The following is a 24115-nucleotide window of genomic DNA, read 5'->3' as shown; positions in this document are numbered from 1 at the left end:
GTTTCTTTCCATTGCGTGACTGAATACAACAGTGCTGTTTTAACACTCGAACTAAGTAATTAATCATTATTTTTTAGTATCTATTAAATTTATATAAGGGAGATTTTCTTTATATAATTAGTTCTTGTTCGTGATTTCTTATTGGATCTGAATATGTGATCTATCATGTTAAAATCATGTTAAAAAATCTTAAAAAATTTGCATAATTACTTTTTTTCCTGAACGCGATCATTACGTCCGAGCTTCGGAGGAAAGGAAAGGTCGATTTGTTTAAGAGAGAGAGAGCTCGGGACGCATGGAACTGATTTTATTCTCTCAGATCGTTGTTGAGGCAATGACCTGCGAGTCGAACGCGCCCCTTTGAGCACAGGGTAACGGGTCAACGTCGATGACGCTATAACTCATGCTTGCTCTAGCGCGGTCGGTGATCCGTTTTTTGGTCAGAGAACCGAATCTCTTTAACCTAGGACAGGACCTCAATCCTTAGAGCGTGCAATCCTTAGAGCGGGAATGGTCGAGGTTTATTTTAAATAAAGAATACGAATTTTAATTTTAACATTAAGTTTAATTAAATAAAATAAACAAATAGAATATAACGTAATCAAAGCAAAAATTTATCGGAAGTTACATTCGGATAAAAATGATAATAATAATAATTTATAGTTAACATTTCAATAATGTAGTCGTTTTCTTAACATAGTTCGATGTGCGTGTGCGTGTGCGCGCGCGCGCGCGCGCGCGCGTGTGGTGTGTGTGTATGTGTGTGTGTGTGTGTGTGTGTGTGTGTTGGAGATGGGAGGAAGATTTGATGGATTTATTAATTAAATTCGCGGATTCTCATGGTTGAAAGTGGGAACATTCTATAGAAGTATCGGACAGGGACTAAAAAAGGAGGAACTCCGGGGATGTATACTGCGATGATGTCAAGGCGGTTCAATGTTACGTAATTTCGGAGTGCGGTTAAGTCAATGGATTCGGGGCCTATGGTAAATAACCCCGGGGGAAGAGTCTCGGTGGAGATAGGGAACTATGAGAGGATGTCCTGGAACGTAATTCCCCCTCGAAGACTATCGGCGGTACTGGTGGAACCTCTCCAACGAATTCCACCACCATGAAGCGAGGTGGCGATGGAATGCGAGGCATCGAGGCCCGTGAAAGTGAGGGAGAGGAGACAGGTGACAGAGTACGAGAGATCGAGACTTGCGAAAGTGAAGGGGAGGTTGTGCGGAAAACAGAGGACGGTGGGTGAGGCGTTGGGATTCGCGGCGATGGTGTGTGAGATGCGCGAGTCGAGGATTCTTCCGTTGAAGCGCGAGATCTGTCCTCGGACGACGGTGAAGCTCCGACGCTCGGATTGATGGACTCTAGGATTTGTTGATAGACCTTGATTTGAATCCAATAGTCTTCGCGCTCGCAATCTAACTTCCCGCCGTAGCCGTTTAGCCGTTTTACGGTTAACTCTTGAATTGTTCACTATCGAGTTTACGGATGTTAAGGTTGTGAAGATACCGCGGAAGGAAACCGGAAAAAAATAAATAATTCAACTTACTTTGAATATGTTGTGATGATAGTCCTGGTACTGGTCCGCCGGAACACACTCACTCGGATTGAAAAAACAAAAACGTTCGAGAACTCACTGTGAATGTTCACTGGGAAGATTCTGGGGAGCATAGTCAGAATTTTGGATAATAGAGAGGTTGCGATTGCAGAGAGTGAGACGCGTCAGAGTTGCAGTTTATGTAGGATTTTGGAAATACGGGGAAGTTCTAGGGCGTGTTCCTTACATCTAATTGAATTTTTGGATTTTAGGCCTTAACGACCTTTCGACATATTAAATCTAACTTATCAACTAAGGTGGTATCTCGAAAAATACTTCTCGGCTTTTCCGGGTTGATTAAGTTGAGTTCCCGCCCTCGACTTTTGGGAAAGGGGAAATAAAAATATAAAAAAAAGATTTACGATTTCCGTTACGCGATGACATTTTAACTGTTTATTACCCTGTTTTATGAGCCCGTTAGAAAAATTTCTATCTTTATTAGGCTTTCCCGTCCTGTTGGCGCCGAGACTATTTGTTTAAGGAAGAGAAAAAACGTTTAGTGGGCAATAAAACTTTCGCCGAGAAACGAATTTTTCGAGATATTTCAAAGCCCTTCGAAATTGTTCAAAAGGAAGGAATTGTCGAATACGCAGGACGTAACCCTTAGTATTAATTTATTTAGTATCATCATCAACAATCATGAATCACAATATAATTATCACGCGCAATATAGAAGAAACTAGATCTACATCTTATATAATGTTTTTAATAATGTAATTAAAACCAGGATTGGAAAATAACGCGTTACTTGTAACGAAGTTACAGTTAGAGTTATTTTTTTTCAATAATTATAACTTAATTCCTTCATTCCTTTTTTCCTTTATAACTGTAACTTAACTTAATTACATTTTTTTTAGTAACCAATAACTAATTTAATAATTACTTTCATCGTTACTTTATATATTTCAAATTTATTTGTCATTTATTGCTATTGCACCATTCTATCCTTGTTTTATATTTAGTGATAAAATGACACAATGGCTACGTTCAGCAGAAAAAGCAGTTTTGCAATTGTTGTAAAAATCTTTGATATGATGAGTTTTTGTTAGTTTCTTTCTTAGTTTCTCATGGATTTAAATGTATAATCATATTTAAGAATCTTACACAATTGCAAAGCTGTTTGAGTTGAACACAGACAATAGCACTAACAGCCTGCTTCTCACACTTTTAGACTATGTTCGAAAACATTTGAGTACCCCATGTATCATTTTATCTTTGTTTTCACCGAATGTTAAACAAGAATAAAATGATGCGTAGGATTACACATCAGATAACGTTTCCGAACTTAGTCTTAATGTGATTGATTAGATGTAAAATAAGAACCAATCAATTTCAACTGCTATTATAATAATTATAATAAGTTTAAAGTTTTAAATGTCGCTTAATGTTGCAATCAGTCCTTAGAAATATATTACGAGAAATATATTAGAAATATAAGATTTTTTATATTTAAAATAGCAATGCACAAAACATTACATTTACAGGAAGTAAACAGAGAGGTAACTAAAAAATAACGACTCGTTACTTTTTGAGTAACTATAATTGTAACATGTTATTTTTTAAACTCGGTAACGGTAACTAATTATTTTTTGAAAGGAAAGAACTATAACTGTAACTAATTACTTTTACAAGGTAACTTTCCCAACCCTAATTAATACTTAATGCGATATTAATGTTATAAATATAAATAAAATCTTTTCGAAATTGTTGACATGTTTGATTGCTTTATGTATTCATAAAAATTCATAATTTGTAAATAATTCATTAAAACGGCTAAAATCTTGTTTCTGAGATATATAAATCTATACCTTCTCAGAAACCTGATGTAATGGATAATTTTTGAAGTTACATTCGTATTCAGCACACTTGATTTATTAAAAAAAAAAAAAAAAAACAATGACAAAAAAACAATTCTTATGGCAAAAGTGCAAGAAATTATTTAAAATTTGTAACATAATGTAATTGACATTCATAATTTTTTGTCTTTGTTTTCGAATTTGCTTTTTCGAATTATATGCGATAGATTAAAATCAAGAGACATTAAATTATCTTTTCAAAGATTTAAACTATTAATAAGAGTTACGTTTTATTATATGTTATTTGTAACACGTATAAAAATTGTAAATAATTATACATCAGACGATAATTATATTATTAAACGATCACTATACACATCTTACCTTTATACATCCTTATTACATATACGCAAATATTAATATATTATAGATAGAATATAATATAAGAATATAATATCATGTAATAGAAATGCGAAGCGTTAACTTTGCTGAAACTTTGCTGAAACTTTGAATTTGAACTTATTTTCCTGTTTTCAGTACCATAACATAACATATTACTTAGCAGTTTATCATTGCAAGTACATTATACTAATATTGTTTATCAATTAAGCGAAACGAAATCTTATTCGCGCTACTAATCATATACCGTGTTAATGCTATTCGACGACGATAAAGCATACAATACAATAATTTTATAATAATTTCACAATAATTTTTTTTTAATATTGTACAAAAATTTGTATAGTTATTTATTTACTATTTACGTTACTATTTATCGCTATGTATAAAACACATTTCTTTTGCTTATCTTAATTGTTGATTAATAATGAATGAAATTAAATGATTAATTATTAGGTAATTCTTTTCACATGTAGAATAGAGTTTTCACAGTATTGAGAAGAAAGACAAACGTCTTACCTTGAATATTAAATGAAATGTTAATAATAAATCCTTGAATATTATTTACTTTGAATATTAATAATAAATACTTTGAAATGTTAATAATAAATCGATAACATGCTTATTTTTACCGATATTTTATAAATAATACAATAACATACTGGATAATTATATATAACTGTAAAGAAAACATTTTATTCGCAAATTTATTTCGAATTAATCAAAAGATGTTTTTCGCATTTGTTAACTCCAATCTGCGTCAACACCGGTGTCGCAAAAATCTACCAAGCAGTGTATCGCATTATCGGGAAATAGTCTGAAATTTAAAGTGCTTATTTATTTTACTATTACCTTTCTTACTTGTATATATTGTAGAAGCCGAATATAACACGTTTAACACGAGAATAAAATTTCGTCAATAGTCAACAAGGCAAGATCTTTGGCGCCTTATAATCTTTTTATTTTGTGATTTCATCTCATCTTGAATTTATATGTAAATGCAATATTTATATATAAATTATAAATTATAAATTAAGAAATAAAAAGATTATTAAACGCCAAAAATCCTATCTTACCGAGTGTTGCCGGTATTCTATTCTCATATTACCTTTATACATTATATCTTCTTCAGAGTTAGTACAATATTCTTATTCATTTATATTTATTTTGTATAATTTGTTATAATCTAGTTACCTTATTGTCGAGTTGATTGATAGCCAGTGTGGAGGCACAGATCTTTCGCGATATTCGCGTCTCTGTGCCTGAATTATTTGTGAAGCTGCTTGCCCCGATGAAACCAGTGGCATGGCATTCGGGAACCTGTTAAAATTAACATATTAATTAATATATTATCAACGGTAATTAAAGTACTAAAGATTCAACAATAATTTAGACTTTTGTTAAAGTTGCTGAAAAGTCAGATTTAATAAAAGGCCTAGATTTAATAAAATGAACTGCCGATTAAAATTAAATTGAAATTAAATTTTATTCCGCTATGTTTATCTCTAATGAAATTATAAGAAGCTCACCTCGCATCCAAAAATCTAGTCTGCATGTAAAAAATATAACTAGTAATAATATGCAATATATAATAATATGCAATTATCTGCATAAATCAATACTACATCTGCCACACATTGGCTCATAAGCAAATTTCACGAAAATGGGTATGTTTAATTTTACAAATTAAATATTCTTACATAATAACGTAAAAAGCGTAAAAAGCAGTTGTAGAAACATACAAGGCAGTATGACGGATTGCTCATACGTGCAGACGCACAAAATCGTCACGACTACGAAAAACTCCGATAGCGTAATCACTTACATATCTTTTTCCTAATAAAGTTTCTAACGTTTCAAGTTGTAACACGGTTGATTATGCTGCCAAAGCCTATTCAATTATGAAACTGCGCGCACTATGCATAAGCAAATCGTATTATCTTGTATGTATCCTGCTGTAACATCTTATAGACTTCGCTAATCGTATCAAATGACCATGTATATTATATACAGGATTATATAACTGTTGTAACTATTGTAACTGCTGTTTAGATAATTTTATCATATACTTACTTCACTTTCGGTTTCTTACAAAGTCCTGTATCTACCATGTACGGATAAATAGTAGTAAATTTAATTAAAGATTTGCCTTTACTAGTTATCCGCAATTCCTCGCTAATTGATTCCATAAGTCCTGCAACATTTGCATTAATGAATTAAGAATGACGGGATCGTTTTAAATGTTTGCGTGTTACAATGGTTAAAATCAATGTTAAATTCGAAATAAATACGGACTGATTTACCTCTAACTGCGAATTTCGAAGCGCAATAGGGAACTAGATTTGGAAGTCCACCAAGACCAGCCAGTGACGATAACGCAACCACGTGACCATGATTCTTTTCGATCATGCTCGGTAAAAATGCTTGCAGCATCTAGATGTAATAGAAACAATTAGAATTCAAGTATAACAATATAGATAATGAATAATGGCTTGTAAGTTTAAATAGTATTATATCTTGTTTTATTTTAAAACAATATTGAATCATTATATTCATTAAAATGTAATAGATAGCACGTGTGTACCTATTATATATATAGGTATATGTACATACATGTGTGTGTAATTCTTTTATAGGAATATATTCAATTAATTTATATTGACTTTTTAATGCATTCATCGTCGAATATAATAAAAATATTCATATATCCATCAGTAAACTTTGTTATGCTTGTCTGCTGTTAAACAAAGTCAGTCTTACAAATGTATAATAAGTAGCTTTGTATTACAGCAGAAAAAATCAGATAATAAAGTGAGCATTTTTATTTCTTATAGTAATATGTTTCAATCTTGTTTTTCAATATTTCGTTCTTATTGTATTGATTTCTTCCTATTATTTGGTGTAAATATGGAGTCAGCTAAAATATTTATTTAAATACGCGGTGAATGTATCAACTTACCCAGAAGTGGGCTAGTACGTTAATATCAAAGATCCGTGTTATTTCATCGCTCGTATGATCGAGAAATGTATGGCAAGGCATTATTCCGGCATTGTTAACTAAAACAGTGACATCGCCGACTTCCTTTTTGACTTTTTCGGCTACGCTGAGAACGTTCTCTCTTTTCGACACGTCGCATCTGTAAAACAAAATAAAAATATTTTATTTTTAATATTATCTTGAATACATTTTGATCGGATGTGATCGGTGCATCATCGCACCATTACATTCTTCCAACTTTATTGCACAGAAAATATATTTTATTTTGGAAAATAAACGACATAAACGTACTGATAAGCGTATGCAGCGGTTACTCCATTCTTTTTTATTTCGTTCACCGTCTCTTCGTTTGCTTCTTGATTCACGTCCCAGCAGACTACTGTTGCGCCTAACGATGCATAACGAAGGGCCAATTCTTTTCCAATACCGTGACCTGTGCCTGTTATCTATAAAAGATTTAATACAGTATATTATATTGTTTATAAAAATCCTAGTATTTCTACTTTTTGAACTTTATTTCCTTAAAAATTTTCCGAGTATAAAGATAATAATTATCATCCATTTTATCAATTAAGTGCAGAAGTAGGTATTGATTATTAAATCTATAATTATTCTCATCATTTTTTTATTTAGAACCTCGTAATAGCGAATCTCAAACTAGCGCGCTAGTCTCCATATATGTCTCCATATATGTTAAATGCATGTGAGGGTGCGTTCGGGGAGCTTACTACCTGTACGCTGTACTATCAACGCTGCAATCCCATTCACGGAGCCAAAATAGCGCTAGCAAATGCGAACTCCATGCGAACAGCGGTAGTGTAGTGAGTGTAGCATTAAAAGTATAATCCATTCCAAATCTTCATTCCAAAGAACCAAAGAATAAAATTAAAAAAAATTTTAATTTTAAAATAGAAAGAGTTAAAATAAATTAATTTAAATTAAATTTTAATCTATTAATTTTAAAATTTTTATCGAAATTTAGCAGAAACTTCAAAATCTTCGGATTAATAGATAATTCACACGATATAGGGGTAACAGACAATTCACTAGTATTTATTAATTAACTAGTATTCATGAAGCTGGCAAACGCTAACTACCAAACGCTACTAATGCACTAGCTCGGAAGCGATAGCGTTTGATAGCGCAAAGTTATGACGTAAAAACGCTACCGATATGACGCTAACGCTAGTGTTTGGTAGCTCTATCAATTTCTTTTCCAAACAGTAGTAGTGTTAAATAGCGCTAATAGTGAGCTCCTCGAACACACCTTAAGTAGCGCGAGTAGAAATAGCGTATCAACGCATATCTGTTGCTAAGATTATAGAAAAATCCTTGTACTCGCTACGTTCCTGAATTTCACGGAGTGAAATGAAGAAACCGAATTTCGGTTTGAGAATAAACTGAAGGCAACCTCGTTATTGCAAGGTTCAGAACTCCGAATCACGCGTTATTAGGAAGCGTTATCCAATGCGCCCTCCTCCCTCCACACACGCACACACATACACACAGAGCGAAAGGGAGATTTTATTTTAAACTATCACATATCTGGAAATCATGTAGAAAAAAATGTTTCATATAAATGTTAGAATTTCAAAGAGGGCACTATCATGATATCGATTCATCCGCGGATAATAACGCCACTGTTGAGAATTATTATGGAATCATATATTTTTTGGTACATGGAATGATTTCTCTAGTTCCTCTAGTCTCTAGTCCCAAATAAGAAGGGAGGGTGTGCGTCACGGCGGGGCCCGACCACGAACCAGTCGTGAAAACTCGTAATTATTTTGCGAAAAAATACCACCTCAGCCAGGAATCGAACCTGGATCTCCTGCTTGCCGGGCAGGCATCTTATCCTTTCGACTACCGAGGCATGTGATGATATTTATCGCAAATAACGTGTTTAGAATAACACGTCAACAATACAATGATACACATATATATATATATATATATTACAATATACATATATACATGTATTCTTTCGAATCCCCACGACCGGTACTCCAGAGAGATGATGGTCCTATTCTCTCGATGGATGCAGGTCGGACTGCAGCGGCGACACCCTCCAACGCCATTGGCAAATATACAAATAATCCTCCTGGAGCACGACAGGAGAGATTGCATCAAGCATGGCTCGAGCCCCCGATTCTGAATATAAAAATATTAAGTTGCAGATATTAAAAAATCAATAATTTACGAGATATTTTACACTTTATTCCAGGATATTCTGATACATGTATAAAATATCTCGTAGATTATTGATTTTTTGACAACCGTATCTTGATACTTTTATGCACAAAATAATGAGACAAATCAATTAATGTATAAAAAATATATGGCTGCTTTAAGAAGGATAATGTAAATAGCAACAAATAGTCTTATTTTTAAAGACAACTACATGCTTTAGCCGAGTTCAGGGAGCGCGCTATTAGAACTATCGCATCATTTTAGCCTTAATTTACATATAATGAGCGATAAAAATGAAATAATATGATAGTGCGCGGCCTTTCTCTACATTAATCGACTTGTCTCATTAGCCTCTGTGCACAAAAATATTAACGGTTATCAAATATAAAATTAATAATTTTCAAGATATTTTACTTTATATATCGAAATGTATCAGAATAAAGTATAAAATGTCTCGTGAACTATTGACATTTTTCTGACATTTGTAAACACTGTCATTTGTCTTAACACTGTTACCTTATAACAGTGTTGTTACGTATTATGATTCATTTAATGCTTCATTTTTTCAGAATAAATGAAACATTAAATGAATCATACGTAACAAAAAAATAGATGATTTTATTTATTTAGAAAAATGGCCCATAAAGAATCTCGACAGAAGCGTCAGCCGCGAATGAATGAGCGGTATCACAATCGGTATTACCTTGGCCCACTCGAAATTTCATAACTTTTCTACGAAATATCTTTTTCTACAATCACATCATTTTCAGACATTATTTGACTGTTTAAAATAGAATAGGACACTTTGTGTGTGTGTGTGTGTGTGTGTGTGTGTGTGTGTGTGTGTGTGTGTGTGTGTGTGTGTTTGAATGTGTAAATCAATGTTTTAGACCAAACTTGTTAATTATGCACGTGTATTATTTACAGATAAAAAATTACAAACAAAAAGTAACAATAATAATTTTCCAATTCATGATCTATATTACAAAATATTATTTTTTAAATTACATAAGTAACAATAATCGTTCAATAATCAAGTCTAATTAGTTATAGCATATGCATATTTATTAATCGGAATTCATTAAATCGTTTTTTCGCTTATATAAGAACATGTTAAATTTATCTATTCTCCATTCTATTTACATTGTAATGATTTACAATCTTTTTTCGATTAGTATCCAATAAATGAACGTGAAATATTAAAATAAAATTATTATTCTTTCTAATGTAAGTAAGAGTAATAATTGTTTAATATACTAATATTATCGAGATATGTTTCTCTCCTATTTAACTTTATTTATAACATTAAAATGCTCAATTCTAGAAATAAATTTTGCGTCAGTTCACTTTGTAAAACAACAAAATGGAATATAATAAATATATTAGTATATATCAGTAATACATATTGTATAGATACATACTAGAACAATTTCACCAGCCACACTTTTTTCTTCCGGTGGAACAAAAAACTTGTACACGCTCTCACAAATGTAATATAGAATCTTCAAAATAACTAATAAAATGTCCGCAAGAACTAATGCGCCATTGTACGCTTTTACCATGGTTGCTTGATATTCTGGCCTGAAAAATTAATAAGATTCTTGTTTAATTGCAAAGAAATAAAAATCAAAGAATTTATTTATTCATTATTTGATGTAAATTTTTCCTGGCAGAAAAATTATATATATTTAGTAGAATATTATAATAATAAATAAATAACAATACAATATAATCACTTTTACTTTAGTATCATTCTATAATTAGCTCATTTGAAATTTATCATTTAACGTAATTATATCGGAATGTCGCAAAATGATTAATTATCGTAAGACCTGTGTGTTATCAGTATGGAATACATTATATAGTGGGGCAGCTAGAGCTACATGTAGGTTTTCCGTGTAACTATTTCTACTAGCTAGTAAAGCTAGTAGAAATGTATATTAAGAATATTTGTTTATAGCTTTATTATATTTCAATAATTTCGAATAATTTTAGAAGAGAAAAGAGAACACTTTTTAACTTTTTAATCTTTCTCACTCTCTTTTATTTAAGGAATATTTGATTGAGAAATATTTGACAAATTATTGAAAGCAAGTAAATTTTCAAAATGTACATACGTTCTTTATTTATAATAGATACATATTATTGTTGCAATTTAACTTTAATTTAACTTTGTGTTTCTATTTAAAGTCGATATGGTGTCGATATGTTATTGTAGTTTATAGAGAATATTAGAGTTCCATTGGATTATTTCTTACAGAAAAAGTGTTCCACGAAATAATCTTTTGCTAAATAATTTATGTAACTTTTTTAATGCACTTCTAAAAAAAAAGAAAAAGAAATTTAAATTGAAGGTCAATTAGAGTATATATTAGCAAATTATAAAAATTATCAATCTACATATTTACATATTTACAATATGTTAAATATTACCTATCATGGTCTACCTATCATATCGCGTTATATAACGCTTATTTCCTGCATCGAACTATTACATTGAATGTAATAACAAGTTGTGCAGTTGTAAGTCATGCAGGTATCACAAAAGTAGAACTTTGGTAATTCTCCTGCAGATATTATTTACTTGTGCATTACTATTTTGAAAGTTATAAAATTAATGATATGTCAGCCATTTTGAAAGGATATACATTTTTATAGATGTTTTTATAGATGTTTTTATAGATGTTTTTATAGTACATACTAAACATATATAATATCACGTTACTCGAAGATGATGGATGTGGATATTATATGTGTAAATGACATGTTCATTTTCATTGTTTTTTTTTATTTTTTTTTTATCGATCAAAGATATTTCTAAAATAATATCAATATAAGATTATATAATCATTAATTATTATTGTAAAAATTAAGATAGAGTGTTAGAGAGCTTTTTGCTAATCCATATTTTCTCGCTTCATATTTCTCTAGTCAGGTTAGTAAAATAGACTGTGATAAATGCATATTTGACCTTCTGTCCAGAGTTGGAGCGAATTAAGTTACCGCAGCTACTGTGACAAGTAGTGCTGTCGTATCACAAACACACATCGTGTGACAAACGTACGATACGAATAAGATCATTCTTGTTCAGTTGCATCGATAATTGCATCGGCAAGTTTTTAAATTTTTAAGTCAATTAACTCCCCACTTTTTTTAATTTTTTTCACTCGTAGGTTTTATTTTTTCAGATTGTATTATTATTATTATTATTATTATTATACAATATAATTACTATATTTATATATTATTACATAATAAAATTCAAAATATTTTAAAATATTCAGAATATTTGCTCTTTTTACCTGAATTATATAAATATTTAACATTAGCGAAAAATAAGAAAAGAAATGAAAAATTATTTTATTTATTTAGATAATATTTAGATGAATATATTTCTCGTACGCTTTGATATGTTTTCATTGTATTTTTCATTGATTTCGATGAAACCTGCGTAAGAAAATAAATGCCTGACCTTGTATAATTAAATTTTTGTAAATCTTATACATCTATTTTGTAAATTTTTATTTCAAATCTTTTGTTATCCATTAAACAAGTAGAAAAATAAAGCTGTTGCTTTGATGATGTGGATGAATTATTCATGTAGAATTATCAATAAGCATGCTGTAATCAAGGTTAAGTTTAATTAATCATACTTATCAAGATCACGTACTTTGAAGGTAACTGCGGAAGTACAAAAAAAGAGATTAATCGCACGATCGTAAACATTCCCAAATGCAAGATTGTAATGATGTTTAACGAACGTGTGTCTGCATGTTGATTTTTTGTCTGCAAGATTAAGTAGTATCTCCTGTTAATGTCATGTCGAATGACTTATTTTCTCTCGACGTATATACCCTATTGATTTTTAGTAAAAAGAGAAAAGTTGGAATATACATTATAAATGAAACGCATAAAAAACGCAAGAGTTGAGGAAAATTTAATATATTATAACGGATTTATTGCTCTACAAATTATCGTTATTTGTCATACACTTGTTGTTGTACACTGTGATTACTGTACACTTTTAATTTTTGCAAATCACGTTTTCTTCTCAAGAAGACTATTTATATCGTATCTTGTTTGTCACGCATAACAATATGAATTTAACAATAATATTAAGTTCAAGAAGAAATTCATCATTAAGTAGCATGCGAGTCACGAAAATGCACGTGTATGCATGCATTTACGAAATATCTTTGAGTTTTATTTATATATTTGGTTATTTATTATGTTTATTTATTAATATATTATCAATTTATTATTTGATTCATAATTGCGTAAACACATTCCTCGTCACGTCACGTCATTTTGACAGATTTGCTTTTTTTGGCTTTTGACGTCAATAATTATATATTAACAATATCATTAATAATAAATATATTACATATCTCTTCTCACGCACACGCGCGCGCGCGCGCGCGCACACACACACGCGCACAAGGAAGAAACGATGTTTAAACATGACGATGCTACAAAAAACGCTGCAAAAAGTTTTGGTATTCTAGCAACTAACTCGAATGTCCTGCACAATTTATCTTTAGATTTAACCAAAATTTTTAGACATTTCAGCAAAAGCGTTTCCCTTCCGCGTACAAAAAAAATTTCGTTTCTTTGATTTTTTTTTCAGAATGTGTTTTCTCGAATATTTTCGTACTTGTCGAGACGGCATCCCGAATTCCAACATGTTGCATCTAGTAACATGTGCATCTAGTAAACGTGATACCAGAACCGCTTTGTATGAACATCCCAGTCTGATCGGAAAAGTGGTCCGACTTAAAAGGTCTTTTCAAACTTTTATCTGATGATAAAAGTATTACTAACAATTAACTTGCGATTGTACGAGACTTGTGATTGGATTAATTTAAAAGCGATTATTTGGAAATGGAAGAGGATATTTCTTTCTCTCTTGTGCCACACATTTCTTTATTTTAGAAAAAAAAGGACTAACTTGTCGTTTTAATTTTAAACATTTTTCTTATTTCTTTATTTTTGGACGGTTCTACTATCAAATTTTAAATAATTAGGTTACAATTAAGTTCTCTCTGCATGTATTGGAATGTGATTGAAAAATTCTGCGTATAAACATGAGAAGAAAATCTTTTTGTTATCATATCGTCAAAGATTTACGGAATATTTATAAAGTTTCACTGGTACCAAAAAATCCAAGCTGATTTCATAAAATGGTCATGATATAAGATTTTTTTTCTCTTTCTAACCGCGTAATCAGATTTACGACGACATCACAGATTGCGACGTCAGTTGATGTATAATTACAACGATGTTACGTTTTCGCGAACAAAACATAAAGCAAAGAATTTATTGGAATATGTAAGGTGTTTCGTAAGATGTATAATTCTCTAGATGTACTTTTTAAAGTTATTTTTTGACAATTGGAAAAATTTCACTTATGTGAAATTTTCAAGTCAAATTTTTTACCTTGTGTTTTATTAATAATTTAATTAAAAGTATTCGATACTTCTCACCAATGTAAGAACTTTTTAAATAGAAAACAAAAGCGTCACAGGTTAAATTAGTCACAGACTAAATTTTAATTAGAGCTAAATTTAAATTTTACATAAAATACATAATTCTTATCTACGCGCACATGAGCGTTGGGCAATATATATCTATGCGTGCAATATATCTATATTAATTATTAAAAGACGGGTTAAAAAGTAGAAAAAATTCTCTAATATTTTAGATTTACGTATTCTATTACTTATTAATACTTTTATTAACTTTTAACTTTTGTTAGAATATTCATCGTGGAATGTGAAAACATGAGATGAACTCTGAATGAATTATGCCGAAGGAACAAAATTGCACTGTTTTGTGCAATTTTCATTACGCGTAATTCTTTATAGTCTGTCTGCATTCTTAGGATCATTAAAATTAATATAATCAGTTGTTGTCGAAAGAAAGAAGGAAATTATGTGCTACCACACTTAGTGCTAAGAGCTCTGAAATATTAGAGTAAGCACCGAGTAAATTCAAGATTTGTCAGGACAAATGATAGGATCGATATTTCATATAATTTCATATTTATATAGGAATAGAGAGAAATAAAAAAGAATGGTCCAATATTTAAATTCCAAATTTCGATATTGCACACACATTGCACATTTGAACATATAATCACTTGTCGTGGATGAAAGAATGCAAAAATTGTGGCCAAATTGTCGTCTAATTACTCACTCTTATCAGTGATAATCTTCCTTAGATCGGTCGCAGTGCAACGACGTGAATAAATTTCAATAAGATACGAACCGCCGCCGTTCGCGTACGGACCGTGACTAAACCACGTCCGGCTATAGAGCTTCTCTGCTACCAACCGCCACCGACGCAAATTTTCCGTCACTCTCTACCACCAACACTGCGACAGCTGGTCGGCGCTGGCAAAAGCCTCCGCATCGGATGCTACCAACGTTTGACTATAAGACATAAGACGACCGCTACCGCATTATCAGTGTGTAGTAGAAATGCGAACTATTAAACCGGACGAACCGTCCCTGGATGGGTGGTCGCGTTCGGTGTTCGCATCCGTACTTCCGTACTTCAATGCAGCGCCAGTGGAGTTCGAGAGTTCTGGTCTAGAGTCCAAGAGGAATTGTAGCTTAGTAGCGCGCGTGCAAGAGCGGAAAAAAACCAAAGTTGTATGACAGTATTTCAGAGTATTCTTTCCGAACGTTCTCTCGAACGTTGCCTGAAGTGACATCGAGAAACGTCGCGTGATAGTCACGCGCGATTTCCCTGTAAATTCACGAACAATGTAATTCGCTTCGTTTTGCTCTCTACGTACAATTAGATAAGATGATTAGGGAAAAAACTAAGAAACGAAAAAAGGATTACGTCCGATCCGATCTTCACTTTTTTGGGTAATAATACGCTATAATCTTGTAATCCTTTCTACGATACTTACGTGCAAATTCATTTGCACGTAAAATATCGTGGTTTTGTCGGTCGAATATGAACAAATAATGAGAAATTACTATTCTTCATCTAAATCTAATTAGTTCCTCGTAGACTTTTCCATATCGAGTTGTAATTATGCTTGTAATACAATTGGAGAGATCTTCGCGAAATAGTTTTTCGGAAATCTTAACGTGCACTTTTGCCGAGCACTTTTTCACCACATTGATTGCATCCTTTCTTCGTATAAAAACTGCGAGACGCCGAATATGCGCGGTTCTCTATAATTTTAGTTTTAGAGCTAATCAACATGTATTTGGAAAGGTTCTGCTCCGTCTCATTTTTGTCTGTCTTGTTTTGATGCGTCCGAACTAACTGAACAATGATCCGAAATTGAAATCTATTTTCTCGCTTTCAACATCTAGTTCCGCATCTATCTCTTTATCAGTATCTAGTTAAGCATAAATACGCGTCGAGACAACAAAATCTTTGGAATTGCTCTATAAGATATGCATATTTTATACGTTTATTCCGTTCGTCGAGTACGTTACATTTATAATCTCTGATATAATCTCGATGAACGATTTAATTGCGTAATTGAGTAATTAAAGTCGAGATATCTATTTTACCATATTCAGATAATATTAACTTTAATTAAAACGTTTTATAACGTGCGTATAAATAAGACATTTTAATTGAATTTATAATTATTTAACATGACTCGAATTAGTAATTCTTTAGTTTAAATATTAACAAATACGAATAATTATTAATAAACTGTTCTTCAAATATAATAATACTGTAATATAATAAATCTAAATTAATATATTAAAAAAAAATGTAAGACAATATAAGAAAGAAAAGATTAAGATTTAATTAATTAGCATTAGCGTAATATGTACATGTTAGATACACGTTTTAAAGGCAATCTACGATACGATACGTAAGTCGCTTTGAGATTTTCTTTAATAAGTAACCAGAAAAGTCGATATACACAAATTAAGTTTTACATAAAGGTGGGTAAGGTAAAAAAGTTCCTTTCAACGCGAGGACTTTTCGTGAGAAGAATGTTTTATTCTTCGTCTGGCTTTATGTAAAGTGCCTTGTGATGCTTTAATCTCTTGACCATATACTACTATTTAGAAGGCATACTAAATCTAAAGGCTAAAACTACATCTGCTAAAATTAATGATCTTTAATAGAATCTTATAATATTTAAATATTTTTTATTTTAATATTATTATAATTTTAAAGAGTCAACTTTTTTACAGAATTATTTAAAAAATTTTTTTGCCATTAGTTTTGTTTCACCTGTGCCATAGGTTATTATTATTCGCTGTTTTTATAGCTATAACGAAACTTAATTTATTAATGCTCAATAAAAAAAAAAAGCATTTTTATGATTTCATTTACAAATTTATATATTTATGGTCGATATGATAATCGATATGTCAATCATATTTTAAGATAATAAATTTTTGTATTGCAACAAGAGCAGAGAGCATTGGTATATACGCAACATGTGTTATATTATGATGTCTTTATATCGCCGCTTTATATTTAAAAGTAAATTAATATCTAGGATTATTATGTGATACAATTGTTTTCAAAAGAGACACAATTCAGGGGATGTAAGAATGTGCTTTTATAATCTGAAAAATAAGTTATTATCACCTGCATGTATAATGGCTTATATATATTTGCATAAAAACGCGTCAAAAGCGTCTACCGGTGTGATCTTTTTGATCTTTTAATCTTCAATCTACATTTATCTCTAACAACAGTTTAGTCAATAACATGTTTTTACATTAAGACACACTGTATTGATACTTGACTTTTCTCAAACAAGTTTGAAATAAGCAGATAATCAAGTGTTATTTTTACATTAATTTGTTGGAATTTGTCTTATAATTAACAGTATAAATGTTTTAATTCGAAAAATTAAAATTATAATGCAAATTATTATGCAAATAATATTCAAATCATATATCGCATACGCAAGCGAAAAAAATTCTCATTTATTCCACGTGGATTTATCAGATATTTCATTTGACGATAATTACTGTCGAGCAAAAAATCGTTCTTTTTTTTTAATATCAATGCTCAGATCTTGTTTCTCGCATTATTGATTTTCTAATTGTGATCTAATTGTAAGTTTCCAATAATTTCGATACGCATACAAAACATTCTTAATAATAACACAATAACAAATGCAGATAATATTTTTCTGTATTTCCCAAGCGTGGATCAAAAGTCATGGACACTATGATAAATATTAATTTTTATCACGTTATCACAAACATACATATGAGATAAAATTCGTGAGCTTATAAATTTTCTGATTCCATGATGATTTTGTGATGACAGTTAAATTTCTAAAATAAACAGACGGAAAAGAGACAAATGAGAGGCAGGCACGGTTATTAGTGTACGAATTTAATTTTTGTATCAATAAGATGATATTATTCTAACACACATTAATTATGTTATTATATATAAAAACTCGGACGTTTCGTTTTTCATTTTTTAATCATTTTTAACGTGAAAACTTTTAAAGTTTAATAATTCTTGGTATGTATTCTTCTGTGCCATTTATTTTGAAAATTTTATAAACTCGTGCCTTATACGGACATTCACCTGCATATAAGTAAAAGTAAGAAAAGTAAGAGAAAATGCATATTAATGTAATATAAAAAAAAAAAAAAGAATGTTGAGGCGGTTTTATTACGGTTATCCATTTTATATTAAATTAATAAATCAATCAAAAAATATGATGATTTATAGATAATGATCTTCTTGGGAGATCTTAAAAACATAATTTCGCGCAAATCAATCAAAATCAGTAAACAAAGTTTCATTATTACGTAATTACGTTATTATAAAAAAATGAGACCTATATAGAATACAAAATTAAAAATTGTCCGACAAGTTAATAAAAAAAAGACCGTTTAAAAAATTAAAGTCTTTAGTTTTTATTAAATTTCAATATATACATTGATACGTTGTATCGAGACAAAAATATAATCCAATTAGATTACAACAAAAGTATGATTTATATAGTTAAATAGAGAAACAATATTAATTAATAAATATGAAATTGATTACATTTTTATGTAACTATTGCAATTGAATCGCTGAATAATAGAAATCAAATTTTTATGTTTCAAATCGGATTACAATCGCATTACAATTAATGCCTCTGCAGTATAAGTGTGTAATATTGAATGTAACTGTATATTATTAAGTATGCAAGTATAAATGTAAATTGCGATTCATAATATAATAATGTACAATGTTAATTTAAAAAATTAGTAATCTGTTTGAAAATTGAATGAAATTTTAGGTAATGTATTTTTTGCAGAATTATAATATGTTAATAAAATTAATAACTTTTTCATAATTGGAAAATAAAAAGAAAATGTGATTATGTAATTGACGTACATGTTTTAGAAACCTTTTTCAATCTTGTATCTTCTTCACATTAATATATTTGCTAGAATGGAAATAAATTAAATCTTAGAAAAATCTTAAATGTATTATCGATAGATTTCTCTTTGCCAGTATTTACCCAGACAGCACAAAGTTCAAAATCGAGAATTTAAGATAATACGCCTCTTCAAGGCGTCTTAAGTCTTACAATTTTAGATTATTAACTGTCAAATTTTATATAGATATAGTGCAAACAAATAATAGCAAATAATAATAATTTATGAAAAAATTTAAATTAATAATTATTATGCATTAATTTTATAATATTTTATAATATTAATTAATTAAAAGATATTAAAAATCTTAGTAATTATTATTGATAATTGTTAATTGTTACTTATATCATATCTCGAATTATGTATTTCGTGCATAATTCTTAATAATTCTTAATCGATTCGTTTTGATATTATTATTGCCAATTACCCTCTCTGTCATTATACACATGACGCGCAATACATATCTTATATCTGTGCGTGCACAATAATAAATCACTCACATATCCTTTCACGTAATAATAGTACGTCCTGTGCTGTGCTTGATAATGATAATTGTTATGCTTCAAAGTAACATAAAATGATAAAGTTTCACGCAAGAATAATTACGTATAACGTATAACGTAAAATGACTCGTACTTCGTATATCTGAATCTTTTGATACTGGCGTTTTAATCATAGTCATACGGTACGAGTCATAGGTCTACTGATAAGTTATATTTGTCTTGTGATAATACAAGATAAAAGAATGAAAGATAGAAGAATGAATTTACATTTCTCGAAGAAGTAATATCAATTATTAAGTACACGCGTGCGCGAAGAATACAACTTTAATTTATATGACAATTCTTAAAATATTTTGGCAATCGATGGCAGTCAGTGTGATGATTTAAAATAAAATGTTTAATATAATATATACTATAGCTTAGTTGATTTATATCAATCAGAGATTTATGTCATATTATCGTAAACTAATTAATACATTACTTCCTTTAAAACTTCTAAAGTCGTAAATTATAGTAAATTATGTATGCGTATGTGTGTATACGTGTGTGTGTGTGTGTGTGTGTGTGTGTGTGTGTGTTATGAGATCGCGCGATGTATTTCATACATCATATAGTCCGATTGAAAATATTTTGATGCTAAATTTACCCTCCCATAAGAAGGAAAGGGTTGTATCACAGCCAACCTCGGGGGCAGTGCTCCAATTTATTGATTCCCTTCGGCCGTAACATTTATCGATCGAAAAATATATATATATATATATATATATTAGGTCTCTATACTTCCGAGCAATTAAACTTTCGAATAGTATGTCCAGCTTATCTTTTTTCGTCGATATGTCTCTATTTGATTTGGAGAATGATAAATGTTGCGATAACACAGTACACTTTATTTTGAATATTAATATTATATTCATGCACACATCACTTTTCACTTTTATATTTTCTAACAAAAATTGTTGAAAAAAATTCAAAGCAGAATCGCAGAATTTTTTAAAGAGTTTCGAAAAGTACGTTGTACTTTTTATATTTTTTTAAAGTAAAACGCTGAGAAAAGTAACTGCAATAATAAGTAATAAATAATAATAAGAATACGATCAAAGTAATTACTACAATCTATATAAAATAAATGTTACATACATGTATTTGTAATATCAATGTAAAGTCAATGAATTTATTAGAAATTAATTAGAAATTAATATTATGATAACTGAATACTCTTCTGACAGTGAAGGTAATTGTAGGTATTGTACTACCTACAATTTACATTTTTGTGTCTCTTCTCCTCTAAGAAATTTCACACTCTATATATTTCACACTCGGGCAAAGTCACTAGAATTAAAGTTCTTTTCCTTTCTTTTTATCTTTTTAACTAATATACAATTTACAATGGTTCATTAAAATAATTGTATACGTGTATACGTATTATATATTATTACATAACATTTGCCGTTTACGTCGCAACGTTTGCCTTACAGAGATTAAAAATTTATAAAAATAAAAGATAAGCAATGCCCAATCTATAATTAATGATTTTAATAACTTTAATAATCTTTTAATTGATCTGTATCTTTGTCTGCATCTGTAGCATTTTTATACTAACACGCGAGATTGAATTCTTTTCATTTAAAATATGCTAAGTGCATATCCGCAAAACACTTTGGAATAATAAATAACAAGAGATAACATATACTCGATATATGCGCTATTTTTCAGAATATAACGTTTCATCTAAATTTATCGAGTAGAATAAAATTCTTCAGAACTTTAATTAATATTGACGAATTAAATTATTAAGGAATTTGTAGTATGAATTCAGATTTTCAAGAGATGACATCTCGTATCTGCGCGTCCTACGCTATTTTTAAGAGCATTGATTTGACAGCGATGCTGCCCTTCAAACGTACGTTCGTTGATGCGCTCGTTCAATTTACACTTTACATAAAAGTTGTAAAAGAAGAAAGTCAGTTATAGATCTGTTGTTAACTCACGGTCTACGTAATCAATCGAAACAGACGACAGTCCGTTGACCGTTCCTCGTCGTTTCTATGAATAGTAGAATCGATACAAGGTTCACGAACTCTTGTAAACAGCGGAAAAACAAGTTCTCTCAGATGAAAAGAGCACAGGGTTGATCGTATTCGGAAGATGAAGGATTACTGACGTTTACCGTTCGGAGAGGAATAGAAAGAGATTAACGAACGAAGGACTTTCGGAGATTTGTTTTGTAAACAACTTTGACTTGCGGTATTAATCTACGCAGCGAGATATAAATTCGCAGATGATGAATGAATTTTTTAAAATCTGTTTGATTTGAGTTAGTTGATTGAGTTGACATATAAATTATATTTGATACATAATCGCAATAGTGATGATGTCAATATTATTATATATTTATAAAACACGATTGCACGATGCTTTTGTTTTGTATTGTGTAATACATAATTTAAATTAATTTTATAATATAGGTAACGATAACGATAAAATTACGATTACTTCGAGGAATGTTCAGCTCGAAGATTATTGAATTATATTGGTTTTCATTATATTTCAGCGAATAGAAGCATTTATCATTTTCATCAAACATCAGTTTCAAAAAATTCACTTATCAAAAAATAATAATTTATGAAGTATAATTCTACGCTAAATATTATTGCGTTACATTAAATAATATCACATTAATGTATATAAATAAATTAAATCTTTTAATTGAAAATATCATACTTATTGCATATATATATATATATATATATATATATATATTTCTTAAATCTTTATTAAGAATTTCGTAAAGGATACTATTATATAGTTTTGAACTATAATAATATGAGTAATATAATGAGCAATTAATCTGAATAAAGAGCAAATTTAGGAACGAATAACTTATTAGCTCAGTTGATTAGAGCATTGTGCTAATAACGCGAAGATCGATCTCCTCATGCCATACTATTTTTTTTTAACGAAACACACGCGCGATATAAATTGCTATTTTCGCAGGTGAACAACAAAATTGTGTTGAAAATACTGTCACAAGAATGTAGCAAGAAAAAAGCCCATTAGCTCAATTGGTTATAACGTCGTGCTAATAATGCGAAGATCACGGGTCCGATCCCCCTCATGGGCCAAACTATATTTTTCTTTAACGAAATATATGCACAATATAAGTTACTATTTTCACACCTAAATGACAAAATTATATAGAAAATATAGTCGTGAAAACGCTTCGACGGGAAGGCCCATTAGCTCAGTTGGTTAGAGCGTCGTGCTAATAACGCGAAGGTCGCGGGTTCGATCCCCTCATGGGCCAAACTTTTTTTTTATAATTTATATAATAATATTATTTTTACGATTAAAATACACGTATAATAATGCAGGTTATAATTGTATTTGTAAGAGTAACTTTAGAAAAACTTGATGTTGTAAAAAATATAAAAAATTCAAGTTGAGGAAAGTTAGCACATTGTCTTAATATCCTAGTGTTCTATGTAATCCTAATATTCCTAATATCCTAATATCTCTGTAATTTTCTACATATCTTTTTTGATTCTTAAATTCACTATTTTCTAAGCTAAAAAGTTCAGAAAGTTTCTAATAAATTAGACAACATTTTTCTTTGCATTTATCTATTCTTGATTAGGTAGAAAAATTAGACAGTAAAGTCGGTGTATTATCGACAATATTACAGTTGGTACATTAGTTTTAGCTGAAGAATTTTAGAATAAGAATGTTGATCGATAAGATAAATTTATTGCGTTTTAAAATGTAATCCAATCAATTGAATATTGTTATGTAAGTGCAAGAAATGTTATTACTTGTAAATTTGCAATTTTAACATGCTGTTTTCTTTTATAATGTGATTCAGGATTAAAATGAATTAAAATTAAAATTTCAAGTACTATGGTGAATACGTTGCATATTCTCGAGTGTGCGTGAGCGTCAAAGATTGCGAATTAAGGATCGACAGGAGAGATTATGAAGACCTCTATCGGAGATGAATTTCTTTTCACTCATATTACAGCCAAAATACTGTGAGAAAAGCTATATAATTATGATATTTATAATCAGAATATTTGCCTGACGAAAGCTATAGAGCGATTTTTGTAAGAAAATAAATTTGTGTGAAAATAAATAATTCATTTTATGCATAAATAGATTTGCACTATAGGACAATAAGGTGCAAATATTTTCACCTAAATTGTAAATTTTTTTTTAAGAGCCAAATTACAAAATCCCGCTCTGTA

General features: G+C 30.1%; 1 protein-coding gene and 2 non-coding genes across 5 annotated transcripts; 1 reads left to right on the top strand and 2 right to left on the bottom strand.

Annotated features, from left to right (window-relative positions):
- Window positions 1-3657: 3657 nt before the first annotated feature.
- LOC105429593 (Lipid droplet subset dehydrogenase 1) lies at window positions 3658-20029 on the bottom strand. Of its 3 annotated transcripts, XR_016139795.1 has the most exons (9): window positions 19875-20029; window positions 10402-10561; window positions 7082-7236; window positions 6752-6929; window positions 6096-6225; window positions 5866-5986; window positions 5322-5341; window positions 4987-5112; window positions 3658-4609 (listed from the first exon to the last, which is right to left on the bottom strand). XR_016139795.1 is itself a non-coding variant. In XM_011642682.3 (8 exons), coding segments are annotated over exons 1-8 (945 nt in total). In that variant the 5' UTR covers window positions 19877-20028; the 3' UTR covers window positions 3658-4536. The 3 variants fall into 3 exon arrangements, 2 of the variants coding, with proteins under 2 accessions (XP_011640984.2, XP_011640986.2); XM_011642682.3 differs by lacking the exon at window positions 5322-5341 and having other exon boundaries at window positions 19875-20028; XM_011642684.3 differs by lacking the exons at window positions 5322-5341; window positions 19875-20029 and adding an exon at window positions 15176-15403.
- Window positions 8592-8663, bottom strand: TRNAA-GGC (transfer RNA alanine (anticodon GGC)). Its single transcript has one exon. It is a non-coding gene; the product is annotated as a tRNA-Ala (tRNA).
- A 3078-nt stretch (window positions 20030-23107) lies between the features above and the next one.
- TRNAI-AAU (transfer RNA isoleucine (anticodon AAU)) lies at window positions 23108-23181 on the top strand. The gene has a single exon. It is a non-coding gene; the product is annotated as a tRNA-Ile (tRNA).
- Window positions 23182-24115: the final 934 nt, after the last annotated feature.

The sequence above is a fragment of the Pogonomyrmex barbatus genome, unplaced genomic scaffold (genome assembly GCF_055798465.1).
Source record: "Pogonomyrmex barbatus isolate J1 unplaced genomic scaffold, ASM5579846v1 scaffold3, whole genome shotgun sequence".
In the NCBI taxonomy this organism is placed as follows: domain Eukaryota; kingdom Metazoa; phylum Arthropoda; class Insecta; order Hymenoptera; family Formicidae; genus Pogonomyrmex; species Pogonomyrmex barbatus.
The sequence above is the reverse complement of the archived record's forward strand: the minus strand, read 5'-3'. Positions and strand labels throughout refer to the sequence as shown.

Coding starts and splice junctions, on each gene's coding strand:
- LOC105429593 (XM_011642682.3), bottom strand. Junction 5,987..6,095: donor TTCGAAATTCGCAGTTAGAG/GTAAATCAGTCC, acceptor CAAATGTTGCAG/GACTTATGGAATCAATTAGC. Junction 4,610..4,986: donor TCAATCAACTCGACAATAAG/GTAACTAGATTA, acceptor TTTAAATTTCAG/ACTATTTCCCGATAATGCGA.